We start from the raw sequence: 14,466 nt of genomic DNA, 5'->3' as shown, positions 1-14,466 counted from the left end.
CCCTCGCACCTTCGGTCCCCCATGCGAGAAGCCTCGCAGAATTAGCTTATTTTCCCGGTTTTCGACTAGTTTTGCATTTTAAACCCGATTTTAATTATTTTAGCGTGGGGTTTTCACCCAAAATCATATTTTAACATATAAAACCCCTTATTTCATAATTAATCACGTTTTTGGGGATAAATCTTATCCAAGAAAAGTGGGTGAAGTACTAGAGGTGGAGTGTTGACTTTCCTTTAGTTTATGACACAAGCAACCACCCCCACACCCACTCCATGACCAGCCACTCCTCCCCACCATACCTAGTCACTTCATAGTCCTTTCCCACTCATTTCCCAGCCATTCCCACGTTCTAAGGGCTGGAAAACCCCCTCTCTCCTCACACTTCTCTCATTTTCACACTGTCCACCAAAGATCAAACACATCTTTTATCTCAAATTCTCTCTCACAATTTCGAGATTTCCAAGGCATTTTTCAAGCTTTCCTTCTTCATTTGGTAAGTATCATCATCTTTCATATGATTATTACACATCCTTCTACTCAAAATCATAGGAATCTTACACAAACATCGTCACCTTCATGTTAGGTTCTCGATTCATCAAGGCATCTTCTTGTGTTCTTGAGTAGAACACTTCTTTTCTTCAACATTCATCCACTAAGAACACACAAGGTGAGTTCATACCCCTACATTTTCATGTTTTCTTCAAGTTTTAAGGGGGGGGGGGGAATACAAGTTAAAACACCAAAAACTTAACTAAACTCAAACAACAGCTTTCATCAGAAAAGTTCAACTCCATTCACGGACTGTTTTGACTATCTTAAACTTAATATCTTTCAAAACTGTTTAATATGCAAATAGTTCAGCTTCATACCTTTAAAATGACTATTTTCACATCTCCATACGATTTTTCGACGATTTATGGTGATTTTTACAAAACTGCCTATCATTTCAGAAACGAATTCGGACCAGTCTGTGAATATGAACATTTTAACATAAGTTAAAGACTTCTATAAATCATAATAAAAATTATGAATAAACTAGACACATTTTTTGAACTCTTAGAATTTACGGATTCATTTTTCGACTTCGTATGATTTTTCTATAATTCTTCTAAAACAGTGTAGAAATGTCAAAAACCTAGATAACAGCTTATAACTTTCAACACACTTTGTAACATGTTGAGCAAAGTGTTAATCTTTGATGGCTTCATATTTTTCATGTGTTTCTTGTTGTGGTATAATTATATAATAGAAAATACTCACTGAATTGTAAGAATCCTCCACCATTACCATTAGTACAAAACAAAGCAAGATAAACATAGTTATATTTTGCTATGCATTCGATTTACATAGACTATAATAGGTATAGTTTATGTTCATTTACATTACAAAAGGTTTTCATACGAAACTGGGTACAAATACAAAGTACCGGTTTTATACAAAAAGGGTACAAATACAAAGTACCAGGTTTTCATGCGAAAAAGGGGTACAAATACAAAGTACCGGTTTCATACCAAAAAGGGGTACAAATACAAAGTACCGGTTTCATACAAAAAGGGGTACAAATACAAAGTACCAGGTTTTCATACGAAAAGGGGTACAAATACAAAGTACCGGTTTCGTACCAAAAAGGGGTACAAATACAAAGTACCAGGTTCACACAAAATAGTTTTTAAGATATTAAAACTATATTTCATCTAGAATTGTTAGACTTCAGCTATAATTGCTAAGTGTATATGCTAGAGTTATATAAGAATCTAGTTACGATCGACTTAGGATTGGTGGGCCCGCTTTATCTCATGTTCCTTGTTTGGTTGTGGACCTACGGCAGACCCATTATATTCAACGGTTTATTTAACTTAAATTTTATATAACTTGTATGCGCAGGGCGATTATAGAAGGAATCTATAGGTCCTTCTAGGGTACATTATCGCATAACATAGAAGCATTCATTTTACACTTAATAAGGAAAATATTGGATTTTCTGGAAATCAAACTCTATCGCTTTTACAAGGAAAACGGATTCTTCCTCAAACAAAACTCTTATGAACTCACCAACTTAATTGTTGACACTTTTTCAAACCTACTTGTATTCTCAGGAAATCAGTGAAACAGGAAGTCAACAGCATTTTGAGGATGGGACGTTAAATCGTCAAACAATTTATTTTGTCATCATAATGTAATTGAATTGAAACATGTAAACATATACTTTGGTGTAACTTTTTCAATTATATTTATGATGGTTGTATTTACTTTGAGCACTATTATACTCGTTGTTGTGATACTATACATGAAGTCCTCCACCCCCGGACATTTCCACCATCCTTGGTTTGGGGGTGTGACAGGTAGCACTGAGATAGTGCTTCAGACGACAGAGCAGATACATCAGGTTAGATAGAGGTTACTGATGGCTCAGAGTCGTCAGAAGAGTTATGCGGACCGACGACGATCTGAGCTGGAGTTCCAAGAGGGGGACTTCGTACTCCTGAAAGTATCTCCTTGGAAAGGAGTGATCCGATTCAGGAAGAGGGGCAAACTGGGGCCCCGGTACATCGGTCCGTTCTGGGTGACCGCGAGGGTGGGCAGGGTAGCATATCGGTTAGAGCCACATGCGGAGTTGAACCAAATTCATGATACCTTCCATGTGTCTCAGTTGAGGAAGTGTATAGCCGACGAGTCGGCGGTGGTACCACTGGAGGATATTCAGGTGGATGCGAGCCTGAATTATGCGGAGAGGCCAATCACGATCCAGGATCGGAAGATCAAGGTTCTGAGGAACAAGGAGGTGTCACTGGTGCAGGTCCAGTGGCAACATCGGAAGGGGTCCGAGTTGACCTGGGAGCCGGAGTTGGAGATGCGGGAGCAACATCCAGAGTTGTTTGCCGAGCAGGACTTCGAGGGCGAAGTCTGATTCTAGTGGGGGAGAATTGTAACATCCTGATTCCCATGTATCTTATTTTAAGTATTTTTATTGAATTTTAGAGAGGGACTCAGCGAGTAGGCGTTCAGACTCGCCGAGTGGGACCGCGCATTTCTAGCCTGATTTAATGAAGGACTCGACGAGTCGATTCGTGGACTCGACGAGTCCGTGCTGTTAAATGAAGCCCTAATTTCCGGGGCCTGTGCCCTATTTAAAGGCCTTTATAGCCTTCATTTGTGGCCACCTTGTTCCAGAGAAACCCTAGAGAGCTGAGATAGTGAGTTTGAGGGCAAAAGGAGGCTATTTCTTCATCTTTTGTGTGGTTTTGCTTGAAGGAAGATAGGAGCACAAATCTAGAGTGTGAAGGGGACTGGATCTGAGCTAATCATCTCATGATATCATCTTTGGAGGTATAAACCTTTCCATTTCGTGTTATATTGATGGACTTCTTGATTTTAGGGTTTTTACCCTCATTTTATGAAAGATCTAGTGAGTATGAGGTCCTCTTTGGGATTATGACATCAGATCTGGACCATGAGAGGTCCCTAGAGTCATTACCTTCTAGCTTTTTGCAAGAAAATAAGAAATTGGAGACTAGGTTGCCATTTCTAGTGTTATTTCTCCATTTGAGGCTTGATATGGGTTGCATGCACGTAAAGGTTGCACCTTTACGTGACTTTTGAGTGTTTAAGGGTTAGATCTATGATTTGGCTAAGTAGATCTGACCTCAGGAGGTTATATGAGCGAGTCCATGGAGGAAACTCACCGAGTCCATATGTAGACTCGACGAGTCGGACCGGGTTGCCCCAGGGTCTGACTCCAGTGGTGATCCGGTGAGTTGAGGGGTGACTCAGTGAGTCGAGTGAGGCTTAGAAAGGGAAGAGTCTGTGGGGACGATGGGACTCGCCGAGTCGTCGTATGCACTCGGTGAGTTTGGTCAAAATGGACAGTTGACTTTTGGGTTGACTTTTAGGGTTTTGTCAACCAATGGGCCTTGGGCCTGTAGAGGGGTAGAATGGTCTTTTACCCTTCTAGGGATTTGCATGGGAGAATATCCAAATTGTGAAGAGACATTTATTTAGTGAAATTTATTATTGTGACTAGGCGGAGGCTAGGGCAGTATTCTGATATCGAGATATTACCGAGATTCCCGAGGTGAGTCTTCTCACTATACTTTACCTAGAGTGGTAATCAGAGCTATGTGACAGTGTATCTTGTATGCTATTTATGTGTTGTGATTCTATGTGATATGTGAAATGCATGATTCGGAGTTTACAGAGTTAGGACCAGTGGGTCCATAGAGTTATGGGACCAAGAGGGTCCCACAGAGATATTCGACCAGAGGGTCATCAGAGTTACAGCCTCGAGTGGCTGATATGTGTTTATGTGGTATTTTGGGGAACTCACTAAGCATTTATGCTTACAGTTGTTGTGTGATGTGTTTCAGGTACTAGCGAGGATCGCGGGAAGGCGCCGGCATGATCCGTACACACTAGTGGAGATTATGTTTTTGAAATTCTTGGATTTGTTTATTGTGATAACATGAGATACATTGGATTACTGTGATGTTTTATGAATGAAAGTATGTTTTAAAATTGTGAAAAATTATTCGAAAATTTGGGTGTTACATGATGGATGCTTGAAAGCTATTTATAGGAGTCCTGGTGAGAGGGCACACCGTGCCTCTGCCTAGGCATGTCGCGCCTTAGTGTAGGCAGCAAGGCTCTTCCTGGTGTAACATGTGTCACAAAATGAGTGGTGTTGAGCCGCCTTTAGCAAGTAAATCTCGTAATCTTTATAAAATCATATATTTCGCATATGAGCTCCCTTTTTGACGTTCTTTATATTCCCAATTTCATATCGATGAGTACTACAACTTTCATGTAGACTTTGTTGGCTAATTGACATTCTATTTTTATTTTATAGTCTATGAGAATTACACAATAATATCTCCTTCATACGAGCTCTGTTCTCGACATTCTCTATACCGACGGATTCGTATTTACGAGGACATCAACTTTCATTTAGATTGTTTTGGTCAACAATCAGATAATAATCAAAACCGAAATTATAGGATCTAACAGTGCAACACGTCGAGTTGGGCAAGCAGCTCGTCGTGTTGCATGTCAACATGTCGAGTTCAAATAACAGCTCGACGAGTTTGATGAACATAATGTCGATTCTGTTCCTTTCTCCTTTGAACAATTCACAATTGCATTAATTCAATAGAAAACTAATTCTAGTCTCTGATACCACTGATGAGTTTTGAGCATAACAACAATACCTATGTGTGCATGCAACCATAATGCTTTGGATCTAGGTTTTCTCTAATTGAACATGCAAACTTTGAACACAAAGTAGAAGCCCTAGGATATAACTATAATTTTTGAAATCAGCATAAAACTAGGGTTAGGTTACATACCTTGATTGTTATATTGTTTTAACAATGATTCCCTTATAGATCTTGAAGCTTGAGAACTTAGTGTCACACGTGTAACGTCTCTAATGGCTCACAAACACACAATGCAAGAGAATGATATTAGAGAGGATAAAGGCAATTTTAGTTTCTTCTTATAAGAAGGATTGGCCGAAAATCATAAGGTTTAAAACCCTTTATATAGTGCACCAAGGATGCTATAGATAACCCTAATCTGAATAAAATATCAATATTTCAAACATAAGAATTATCCACCTCCTTTGATTATCCATATATGAAAAGATATTCTAGAAACTCTAGAATAATATTATATATATTATAAATTTCGTCCACCATCTTTCCTAGGAAGGTTTTGGACCTTTTTGCTAAACTATTGAACAATTTCACTTTTAGTCCCTACACTTTTAATTAATTCATTTAATCCCAATATTAATTCCAAATTAATTTCTGATTAAATATTAATTAATAATATGACTTCTAATTAATATATCATTTCCATAACATATTAATAAATCATATATCTCAATTTATTAATCAAATTAATAAATTCTTCCTCTTCCTCTATTAATCATCATGTCTAGTTGTTAGTGTGAAGGCAACCAAAAAGGACCATGTAACTATCAATTCAAATACATACCAATTATAGTTATGAGCTTAGACACTTAATCCAAAAAGAAGTAAAAGGAGAAAGGAGGAATTTTTTGACTTTTCAAAGTCAGTGTTAAAGGAAAATGGGTTAAGGTCTATGTGGCAAAGGGGTAACCGGGTTACCCCTTCATTTTATTCAAAGTGACCAAATCGACCCGACAAAAACCACTTTGTTCCCTTAAAAGGCATGAAAAAAACTTTAGGGGCTTAATAGGTAAAGTTGTGATATATAGTAGGGTCGTTGCATCATTTTCCCTTATAATTTTGCCCAACTTTGAACGACCATAACTCTTTCATATGAGCTCAGAATGAGTTAATTTTTTTTTTGAAGGTTGTAATCTTGTGTTTTGGTTACAATTTGGCTTAAAAACAGTTGAATCTATTAAGAAATAGTTGTGTTACACAGATCTAAACAGGGCCTATTAAGGATGCATAATTTTTTTTGTACAAACAGTTAAGTTCATTTTATCTCATTGTAATGGTAAATCAAATCACCAGATAATGAGAGAATGTCACATCAAAATGGTAATGTACTTTAGAAGTTCCGTTCTTTGCGGTTTTGGAACCAAAGAACCGGAACCGCACCGAAACCGAACCGATATTTTTGGTTCGGTTTTTTGGTTCCCATAGTTTCTTATTTTTGGTTTTCGATTTAGTTATGGGACCTATCTCATCGCTACGTGGCAAATACTAACACCCCAACAAAAACATACATACTACTAGGCCGGGTTAAAAAAAAAAGTTAAGGACCAAGTATCAGACCACCATAAACCACAGGGACCATTGGTGTAATATAATCAAAACTTAGGTTTGTGCAATATACGTTGACCATAGTAGGACTATTGGAAGTCTATTTGCAAATCGTAAATAATCTCACCACAAAATACATAATCATTTTAGAATATATAGTAAAACGATTATTTTGTCACAAAATACAGATTTAGTTAATTTTTATTAGCCATAAAAGATCCCCTTCCTATTGAAAAAGAACATTTCCCCATCCCCAAAGCCCTCTGACGACGATTCCCTCAAAACAAAAACATTCCCCGAAATGGGCAACCCATCGCTACCCCTGCTCGGCTGCTCCGCCTTGAACGCCTGCCCCGACTTCATCGCCTGTGCGGCTACAGGTCAGCAACTGTTGAGTACCCCATGGCCATCGCCATTTCCTGCCCAGAAGTCCTCTACGCTCTCACTTTGTTAATTCGCAGTTCGCCTGCTTAACTTTGTAATTTGGAAGGAGGTAATATACTTGTACACTAATACTGCTTGTGCTCTGTACTTTGCTGCTTCTTTTATGATTAATTATTGTTTAATCCGTGTTTTCTGTTTTGTATTTTGAATTTTGTTCATGTATCATATTTTTGATCTGATTTTGTATTTTGCTATGTGTGAGACATTCTGTTTTTCTTGGTTTGATTGGTATAATCTGGACTTGAAATGTTTTAACTTTTGGTATTTTTTGTGAAAAAGTGCTAGTAATAGGTTTGCAAAAGTAAATATATATAGAAGCAAAAGACCAAAACGATGTATGATGTGCCAATTAAATTCTATTTGTTTGTTATTTTAATTACTCAAACAAGCTATATTTGACATTTTACATATTTCCGTAATAATATTTTATATACAAAAAACTGGAATATGTTAATAAGTGGTAGCAACTTGTTGTCAGATTGATATATTTTAATCTTATTATCAGGCATACACGTAGGTATCTTGTATAAAAGCTTACATTAAATGAAACTTTTAACAAAAATAAAAATAAATACAATAAACCATTCGAGATGTATCCCATGAATAAACGAGAATTATTAAGTGTTTATCATAATTACAAACTTACTTGCCAATAGAATATAAACATATATGATTTATATGAAAAATACCAAGAAGACAGTTTTAGTTATTTGAAATTTGTAAAAATCTTTATTATGAAAAATGTCCCAACATAGACGGTGTTGATTTTAATAAGATGATATTATTGAACATATATAAGTGATGTTATTGCCTATTGGGCATAGAAGCTCAAATTTCCCTATTTGATACCTCAATTAAAAAATGCTCAACTATTACCAACTGATGTAGAAAAATTTATTAATAATATTAAGATTATATAAGCATCTAACATTATCTTCTCCCTTTCTTTGTTTTCTAGTGGTGGGTGCATATTACATTGGCTGCCGGCTAGAGGGTGCAAAAGAATATTAAAATTATAAAAAAAGTCAAACACTTCGTACTCCCTTTTATATTCTGGAGTGGTTGATTGCGTTTTGTCAGCAGGCTAGGAGGTGGAATATATATGATAAAATTATGACCATAAAATCGCTGAAATCACTATAAAGAATGGCTTGAATTGTTCTTATTTCTGCCCTCATTTCATCTACATCCCAAAAATTCATACATACTTACCAAGTGCTCCCATTTTGAGTCTTCACTATAAGCAATGGCTGAAATCGTTCTTTCTGCATTCTTGACAGTAGTCTTCGAAAAGCTAGCCTCTGAAGCCTTGAAGAAGATTGCTCGTGCTAAGGGAATCGATTCCGAGCTCAAGAAATTGAAGAGGTCATTAGACCAGATCCAGGATCTGCTTAATGATGCTTCTCAGAAGGAAATAGCTAATAAAGCTGTTAAAAGATGGCTGAATGGTCTCCAACATTTGGCTTATGACATAGACGACCTACTTGACGATTTGGCTACCGAAGCTATGCATCGGGAGCTGACTGATGAATCTGGAGCCTCGACAAGCATGGTAAGAAAGCTAATCCCAACATGTTGCACAAATTTCTCACTTAGTAGTAGGATGCATAGGAAGTTAGATAATATTACCATCACTTTACAAGAACTGGTAGAGGAAAAAAATAATCTTGGTTTAAGTGTGAAATGTGAAAGCCGAAAACAAACAACCAGAAGATTACAAACCTCTTTGATAGATGCATCGAGCGTTGTTGGTCGTGAAGCTGATAAGGATGCATTGCTCCATAAGCTGCGGGAGGATGAACAAAGTGATAGAAACTTTAGCATCGTACCCATAGTTGGTATGGGTGGGGTGGGTAAGACTACTCTAGCTAGACTTTTGTATGACGAGATGCAAGGGAAGGCTCACTTCGAACTCAAGGCGTGGGTTTGTGTTTCTGACGAGTTTGATATCTTCAATATAACCAAAATTATCTTCCAATCGATAGGTGGTGGAAACGAAGAATTTAAGGACTTAAACCTGCTTCAAGTAGCTTTAAAAGAGAAGATTTCAAAGAAACAATTTCTTATTGTTCTTGATGACGTTTGGAGTGAAAGCTATGCGGATTGGGAAATTCTGGAACGCCCATTTCTTGCAGGGGCAGCCGGAAGTAAAATTATTATGACGACTCGAAAGATGTCATTGCTAACCCAACTGGGTTACGATCAACCTTACCATCTTTCGGTTTTGTCACGTGACAATGCTCTATCATTATTTTGTCAACATGCCTTGGGTAAAAGTAACTTTGATTCACATCCGACACTAAAACCACATGGTGAAGGTATTATTGAAAAATGTGACGGTTTGCCGTTGGCTTTGATTGCCCTTGGGAGATTATTGAGGACCAAAACAGACGAGGAAGAATGGAAGCAACTGTTGAATAATGAGGTATGGAAGTCAGGAAAGGTAGATGAGATTGTTCCGGCTCTTAGACTAAGCTATAGTGATCTGTCTGCCTCTTTGAAGCTTTTGTTTGCATACTGCTCCTTGTTCCCCAAAGACTATGTGTTTAATAAGGAGGAGTTGATTCTTTTGTGGATGGCAGAAGGGTTTTTTCACCCATCAACCACCAGCAAGTCGATGGAACGCTTGGGTCTTGAAGGTTTTGAAGATTTGTTGTCAAGATCATTTTTTCAACATGCACCTGATGACAAGTCGTTGTTTGTGATGCATGACCTGATGAATGACTTGGCCAAATCTGTTGCTGGAGATTTTTTTTCAAGGTTAGATATTGGGATGAAGAAGGAACTTCCGAAGGAAGCTTTGGAAAAACACCGCCATATGTCATTTGTTTGTGAGTATTGTATGCTTTACAAAAGGTTTGAGGCATTCAAAGGAGCTAGAAATTTGAGAACATTCTTAGGAGTGTATGCTGGGATAAAAGAAAGTTGGAGAACATTTTACCTATCAAATAAAGTCCTGGACGACTTACTACATGAGTCACCTTTGTTAAGGGTCCTATGTTTGAGTGATCTTAGCATAAATGAGGTACCTGACTCCATTGGTAGTTTGAAGCACTTGCGGTATCTTAATTTCTCTCGAACTGAAATCACACATTTACCGGATAGTGTCTGCAACCTTTATAATCTTCAGACGTTGATTGTTTCTAGTTGTACGAGTTTGAAAAAGTTGCCAGAGAGCTTCGTAAAGCTTAAAAATTTGCGGCATTTTGACATGAGAGATACTCCGCATTTGAAGAAGATGCCTGTAGGGATTCTTGAGTTGAAAAGCCTACAAACTCTCTATGGGATCATTATTGAAGGAGACAATGGATTTTCAATAAGAGATCTTAAAGATTTAAAGAATCTCCAAGGGAAAATTTCCATTAAGGAGCTGGAAAAGGTTCAAGGCTCAATGCATGCACAGGAAGCGAACTTATCTGAAAAGAAGCTAAGTGAGTTAGAGTTGGAATGGAGTGATGTATTTGATAATTCTCGAAAGGAAAGGCTTGAAAAGGATGTCCTGAATGTGCTGAAGCCTTGTAGTGATACTCTAAAAGAACTGAAAATTGTGTCATATGGAGGTATAGAGTTTCCGAGTTGGGTTGGGAATCCCTCGTTTGGTCGGCTGACTCGAGTTTCGATAAGTGGTTGTAAAAAGTGTACATCTCTACCGTTACTTGGGCAGCTACCATCACTTAAGCAGTTGGTTATTGAAGGCATGGATGAGGTGAAAGTTGTTGCTTTGGAGTTTCTTGGGACTAATGGTCTTCCATTCCCTTCACTTGAAAATCTAACTTTTCGAGATATGAAAGGGTGGGAGGCATGGTCAACCAATAATAATGGGGTACTTGTCGATACAACATTTCCATGCCTTCAAGAGCTTCGTATTGAAAGTTGTCCTAATTTGTTTAGAGTCTCACTTGGAGCATTACCTTCACTGAGGGTTCTAGGAGTAGATGGTTGTGGTCATGAGGTGTTAAGAAGTTTGGTTCAGGCAGGTTCATCAATCACCAAGTTGGATATAAGTTCTATTTCAGGACTCAATGATCAGGTGTGGGGAGGTGTTAAAGAGCATCTTCGGGCAGTTGAAGAAGTAAGCATCAGAGGGTGTGATGAAATAAGATACTTGTGGGAATCAGAAGCAGAGGCAAGTAAGGCTTTTGTGAATTTAAGGAAGCTGGAAGTCCATAATTGTTCAAATTTTGTGAGTTTAGGAGAGAAAGAGAAGGATAATTGTGGTAGCAACCTAACATCTTTTACAACCTTGACTGTACGGGATTGTAAAGGATTGGAGCATTGCAGCTGTCCAAATAGCCTTAAATCGCTTCGCATCGTATTATGTGAAAAGGAGTTTCTGGTAGGACAAGAGAAGACTAAGACGCTGATCAGCTCAAGCATACTGATGCTTGAATCTGTTTCTATAAGTCAGTGGCCAAATATGAAATCGATCACTGAATTGAGTTCCTTCCATCACCTCAGGGTTATCTATGTAAGCCAGTGTCCAAATATGGAATCATTTCCTGACCAAGAGTTGCCGAAACTCAATGTGTTAATAAATCTGACAATAGTATTTTGTCAAAGTCTGGATGTTTCCTTTTCTGGTGGGCTTTGGCCTCCAAAATTGTGTTCACTTAGCATAGGAGGGTTGAAGAAGCCCATTTCAGAGTGGGGCCCACAGACTTTTCCAACCTCACTTGTTAACCTAACTTTAATAGGTGGACAGTCGGAAGATGTGAGTAATTTCAGTCAGTTGTCCCATCTTCTTCCTTCAACTCTTACCTCTCTCCGCATAGAAGAATTTGAGAAAGTGGAATCGGTTTCAATGGGACTCCAACACCTCACATCCCTCCAGAGTCTCTTCATTTACAAATGCCCAAAGACGATAGATCTACCAGAAATGTTGTTTGCTTCACTTTTGATATTGAGAATTATTGGATGCCCAAAACTGAAAGAACGGAGTAGTAAAGGAGGCTCCTACTGGCCCCTCGTCTCAGAAATCCCCTTCACCAACATATACTGAGGAGTTACAAACTTAATATCAAGGTAATGTTCTCCGTCCGCCTTGATAAATTATAAATATATAATAATTGATTTTGCTTTCTTACTATAAACAAAACGCAAATATTCTATCCATATAAGCGAGTATATAATAAAAAAAATATTGTTAGTGTGTCAACATATATGGATGCTAAAATGTACATGCAATTGCTTCTTTTTTTGTTTCTAGTTATTGAATATGATTGAAGTTGTGTACATGGAAAGGCCACCATGAATTCCAAAATAAGTCAAACTGGTTAAAGAAGTGTAAATACTTCTCTCAAGCATCTCATGAATTAGAATATGCCCTAGGATTTACAATTTAATTGAAGGTAAGCCCCTCCCTCTGTCTTTGACCTGTTGTAGTTTATACTTTATAGATCAATATATGCATACATTAGATAATAAGTCTTTCTTTTACTCAAAAAGAAGACTTTCGCGATTATCCAAGAATAAGTTTTTGTCCCGATATCAGCAAGTCCTTTTGTTAACCCGCAAGTCCTATTGTTAACCAATATAATTTAGTTGTGAAATACTTCTTGGGTAGTCAAGTCCTAACTTCTAAAAACAGAGAAAAATTGCCTTATGATAATTTTCATGGCACTTCGTCTTTTTCTACTAAATGACATAAAGAAGTATATAAGTTCAATAGCCTATTAGTAATATTAGATATATATTACTAGCTCTAAACTTGTACTAATAATTTATTTTTGATTTATTTATAGGCGAAAGAAACACGACAAGAATAGAGTCTGATAGAAGGTTGGAAAAACATGCATTGCAATCAAATCCGTGGTTGGGCTAACAAGGCCACCCATCACGATTATGTAAGTTAATACTTTCCTATTTTGTGTATTAATTGTAATCCTTGATGAATAATATTGATGATTCAAAAGATAGATTATAGGATTATCACTTTGGTGTCACGGTTGATATAACTGTTTTAGGTTCTGTTTGTACTAAATCTAAATGTGGAGCTAATGCTGAGATTACTTAGCAATGTACTCTCTAACTCCTCTAAATGTAAAACTGATGACAAAGAATGTAAAACTAATCTATTTTAGGTTTTGTTTGTGCTAAATATCAAGATTATGAAACAAAATTCCAGAAAAGTTGTAGCTTCAATTATGAACAAAATTCCAGCAGCAATTTTGGAAGTGTGTTGCTATTTCTTGCATTTAACCAGAAAATTTGTAGCTTTTTGTAAGAAAACTAAAGGACAAAACAGGGGCTGCACTTTCAATGGGATAAAAGCTGCATCTTTTTAGTTAAATTTCAGTGGATTTTGTTGTCTAAATTCATTTTTAGTTAGGGTAATGCAAAATGTATTCCTTTTAGGGTACAAAATACTACTTCTAAACGTTCTGTTTCAAAAATGCAGAAGAAGCTTATTGTAAAGTATGATGCATGTAAGCAACATGGAGAATTCTCTTCTTCGGTCAATGAGGCTGAGGCTGAGGCTGATGTCCACAAGCATGTGCTCCAAGAATAATCGTTCTGTAATTAGACCATGGTATTAAAATTGATATATTTCTGGATATTTGGTTTTTTGGATGTGTTTTATTAAATTTTGGTTTAGTCTTGGAAAATTAAAAATAAAATAAAATAATTATCAGAATTTTGGTTTCTAAATATTGGGAGGATATGTCATCCTTATAGAAATTAAAACAAATTCAGGCCTAAAACAAATTCCAGTTTGTTATATAAAGAGAACGCATTGGGGTTGATGAGCATGTGTCACCCTGTAACTTTTAGGCCGTACTTTATGTCACCAGTGTCTATATTTTCACTTTTTAAGGACTTCAATATCTAAATCATGCGTTAAATCGTCTACTTTACAAGTTTCCACCATCTCCGACTATTATGCTTAAAAGAATTACACTTGACATACACAGCTTACCAAAAGCAGATAAGAAAAATGAGACAAAGAAAGAGAACCAACTTGGAAACTCACCCATCTGAAGCCAATGTGAACACCAAACCAGCCACCAATTAACAGTCATGATAGCCGATTACTTGTAAAATAGATTAGAGACAATGAAAGAGAATATCATACAAAGAATAGTGGCATTGATTGTGACTATGGTCACTAGAAAGCAATGGGTTTTGTTTTTCATATTTCTTGGGATAAACACAGCTAGCTTCTATGCTATTATATCAAACAGTTCCTGAAGCAGTACTCAAACCTTTATGCTAAAATTGATAACGAGCTTCTATGCTATTACTTATACATCAAACCTTTATTCCTTTTTTT

General features: G+C 37.1%; 1 protein-coding gene and 1 long non-coding RNA gene across 2 annotated transcripts; both read left to right on the top strand.

The window, feature by feature from the left end:
- Positions 1-6,956: 6,956 nt before the first annotated feature.
- LOC145167530 (uncharacterized) lies at positions 6,957-8,563 on the top strand. Its single transcript, XR_013741218.1, has 3 exons — positions 6,957-7,245; positions 8,155-8,287; positions 8,477-8,563. It is a non-coding gene; the product is annotated as an uncharacterized LOC145167530 (long non-coding RNA).
- Positions 8,564-8,755: 192 nt separating this feature from the next.
- Positions 8,756-13,844, top strand: LOC145167529 (putative disease resistance RPP13-like protein 1). The gene is made up of 3 exons (XM_079086744.1): positions 8,756-12,218; positions 12,938-13,039; positions 13,594-13,844. Exon 1 carries the CDS (start codon positions 8,800-8,802, stop codon positions 12,193-12,195), a length of 3,396 nt encoding a protein of 1,131 aa, XP_078942870.1. The 5' UTR covers positions 8,756-8,799; the 3' UTR covers positions 12,196-12,218; positions 12,938-13,039; positions 13,594-13,844.
- The last annotated feature ends 622 nt before the right edge of the window (positions 13,845-14,466 follow it).

The sequence above is a fragment of the Lactuca virosa genome, chromosome 3 (genome assembly GCF_052849685.1).
Source record: "Lactuca virosa cultivar CGN04683 chromosome 3, Lactuca_virosa_CGN04683_v6, whole genome shotgun sequence".
NCBI classification, from domain to species: Eukaryota; Viridiplantae; Streptophyta; class Magnoliopsida; order Asterales; family Asteraceae; genus Lactuca; species Lactuca virosa.
The sequence above is the reverse complement of the archived record's forward strand: the minus strand, read 5'-3'. Positions and strand labels throughout refer to the sequence as shown.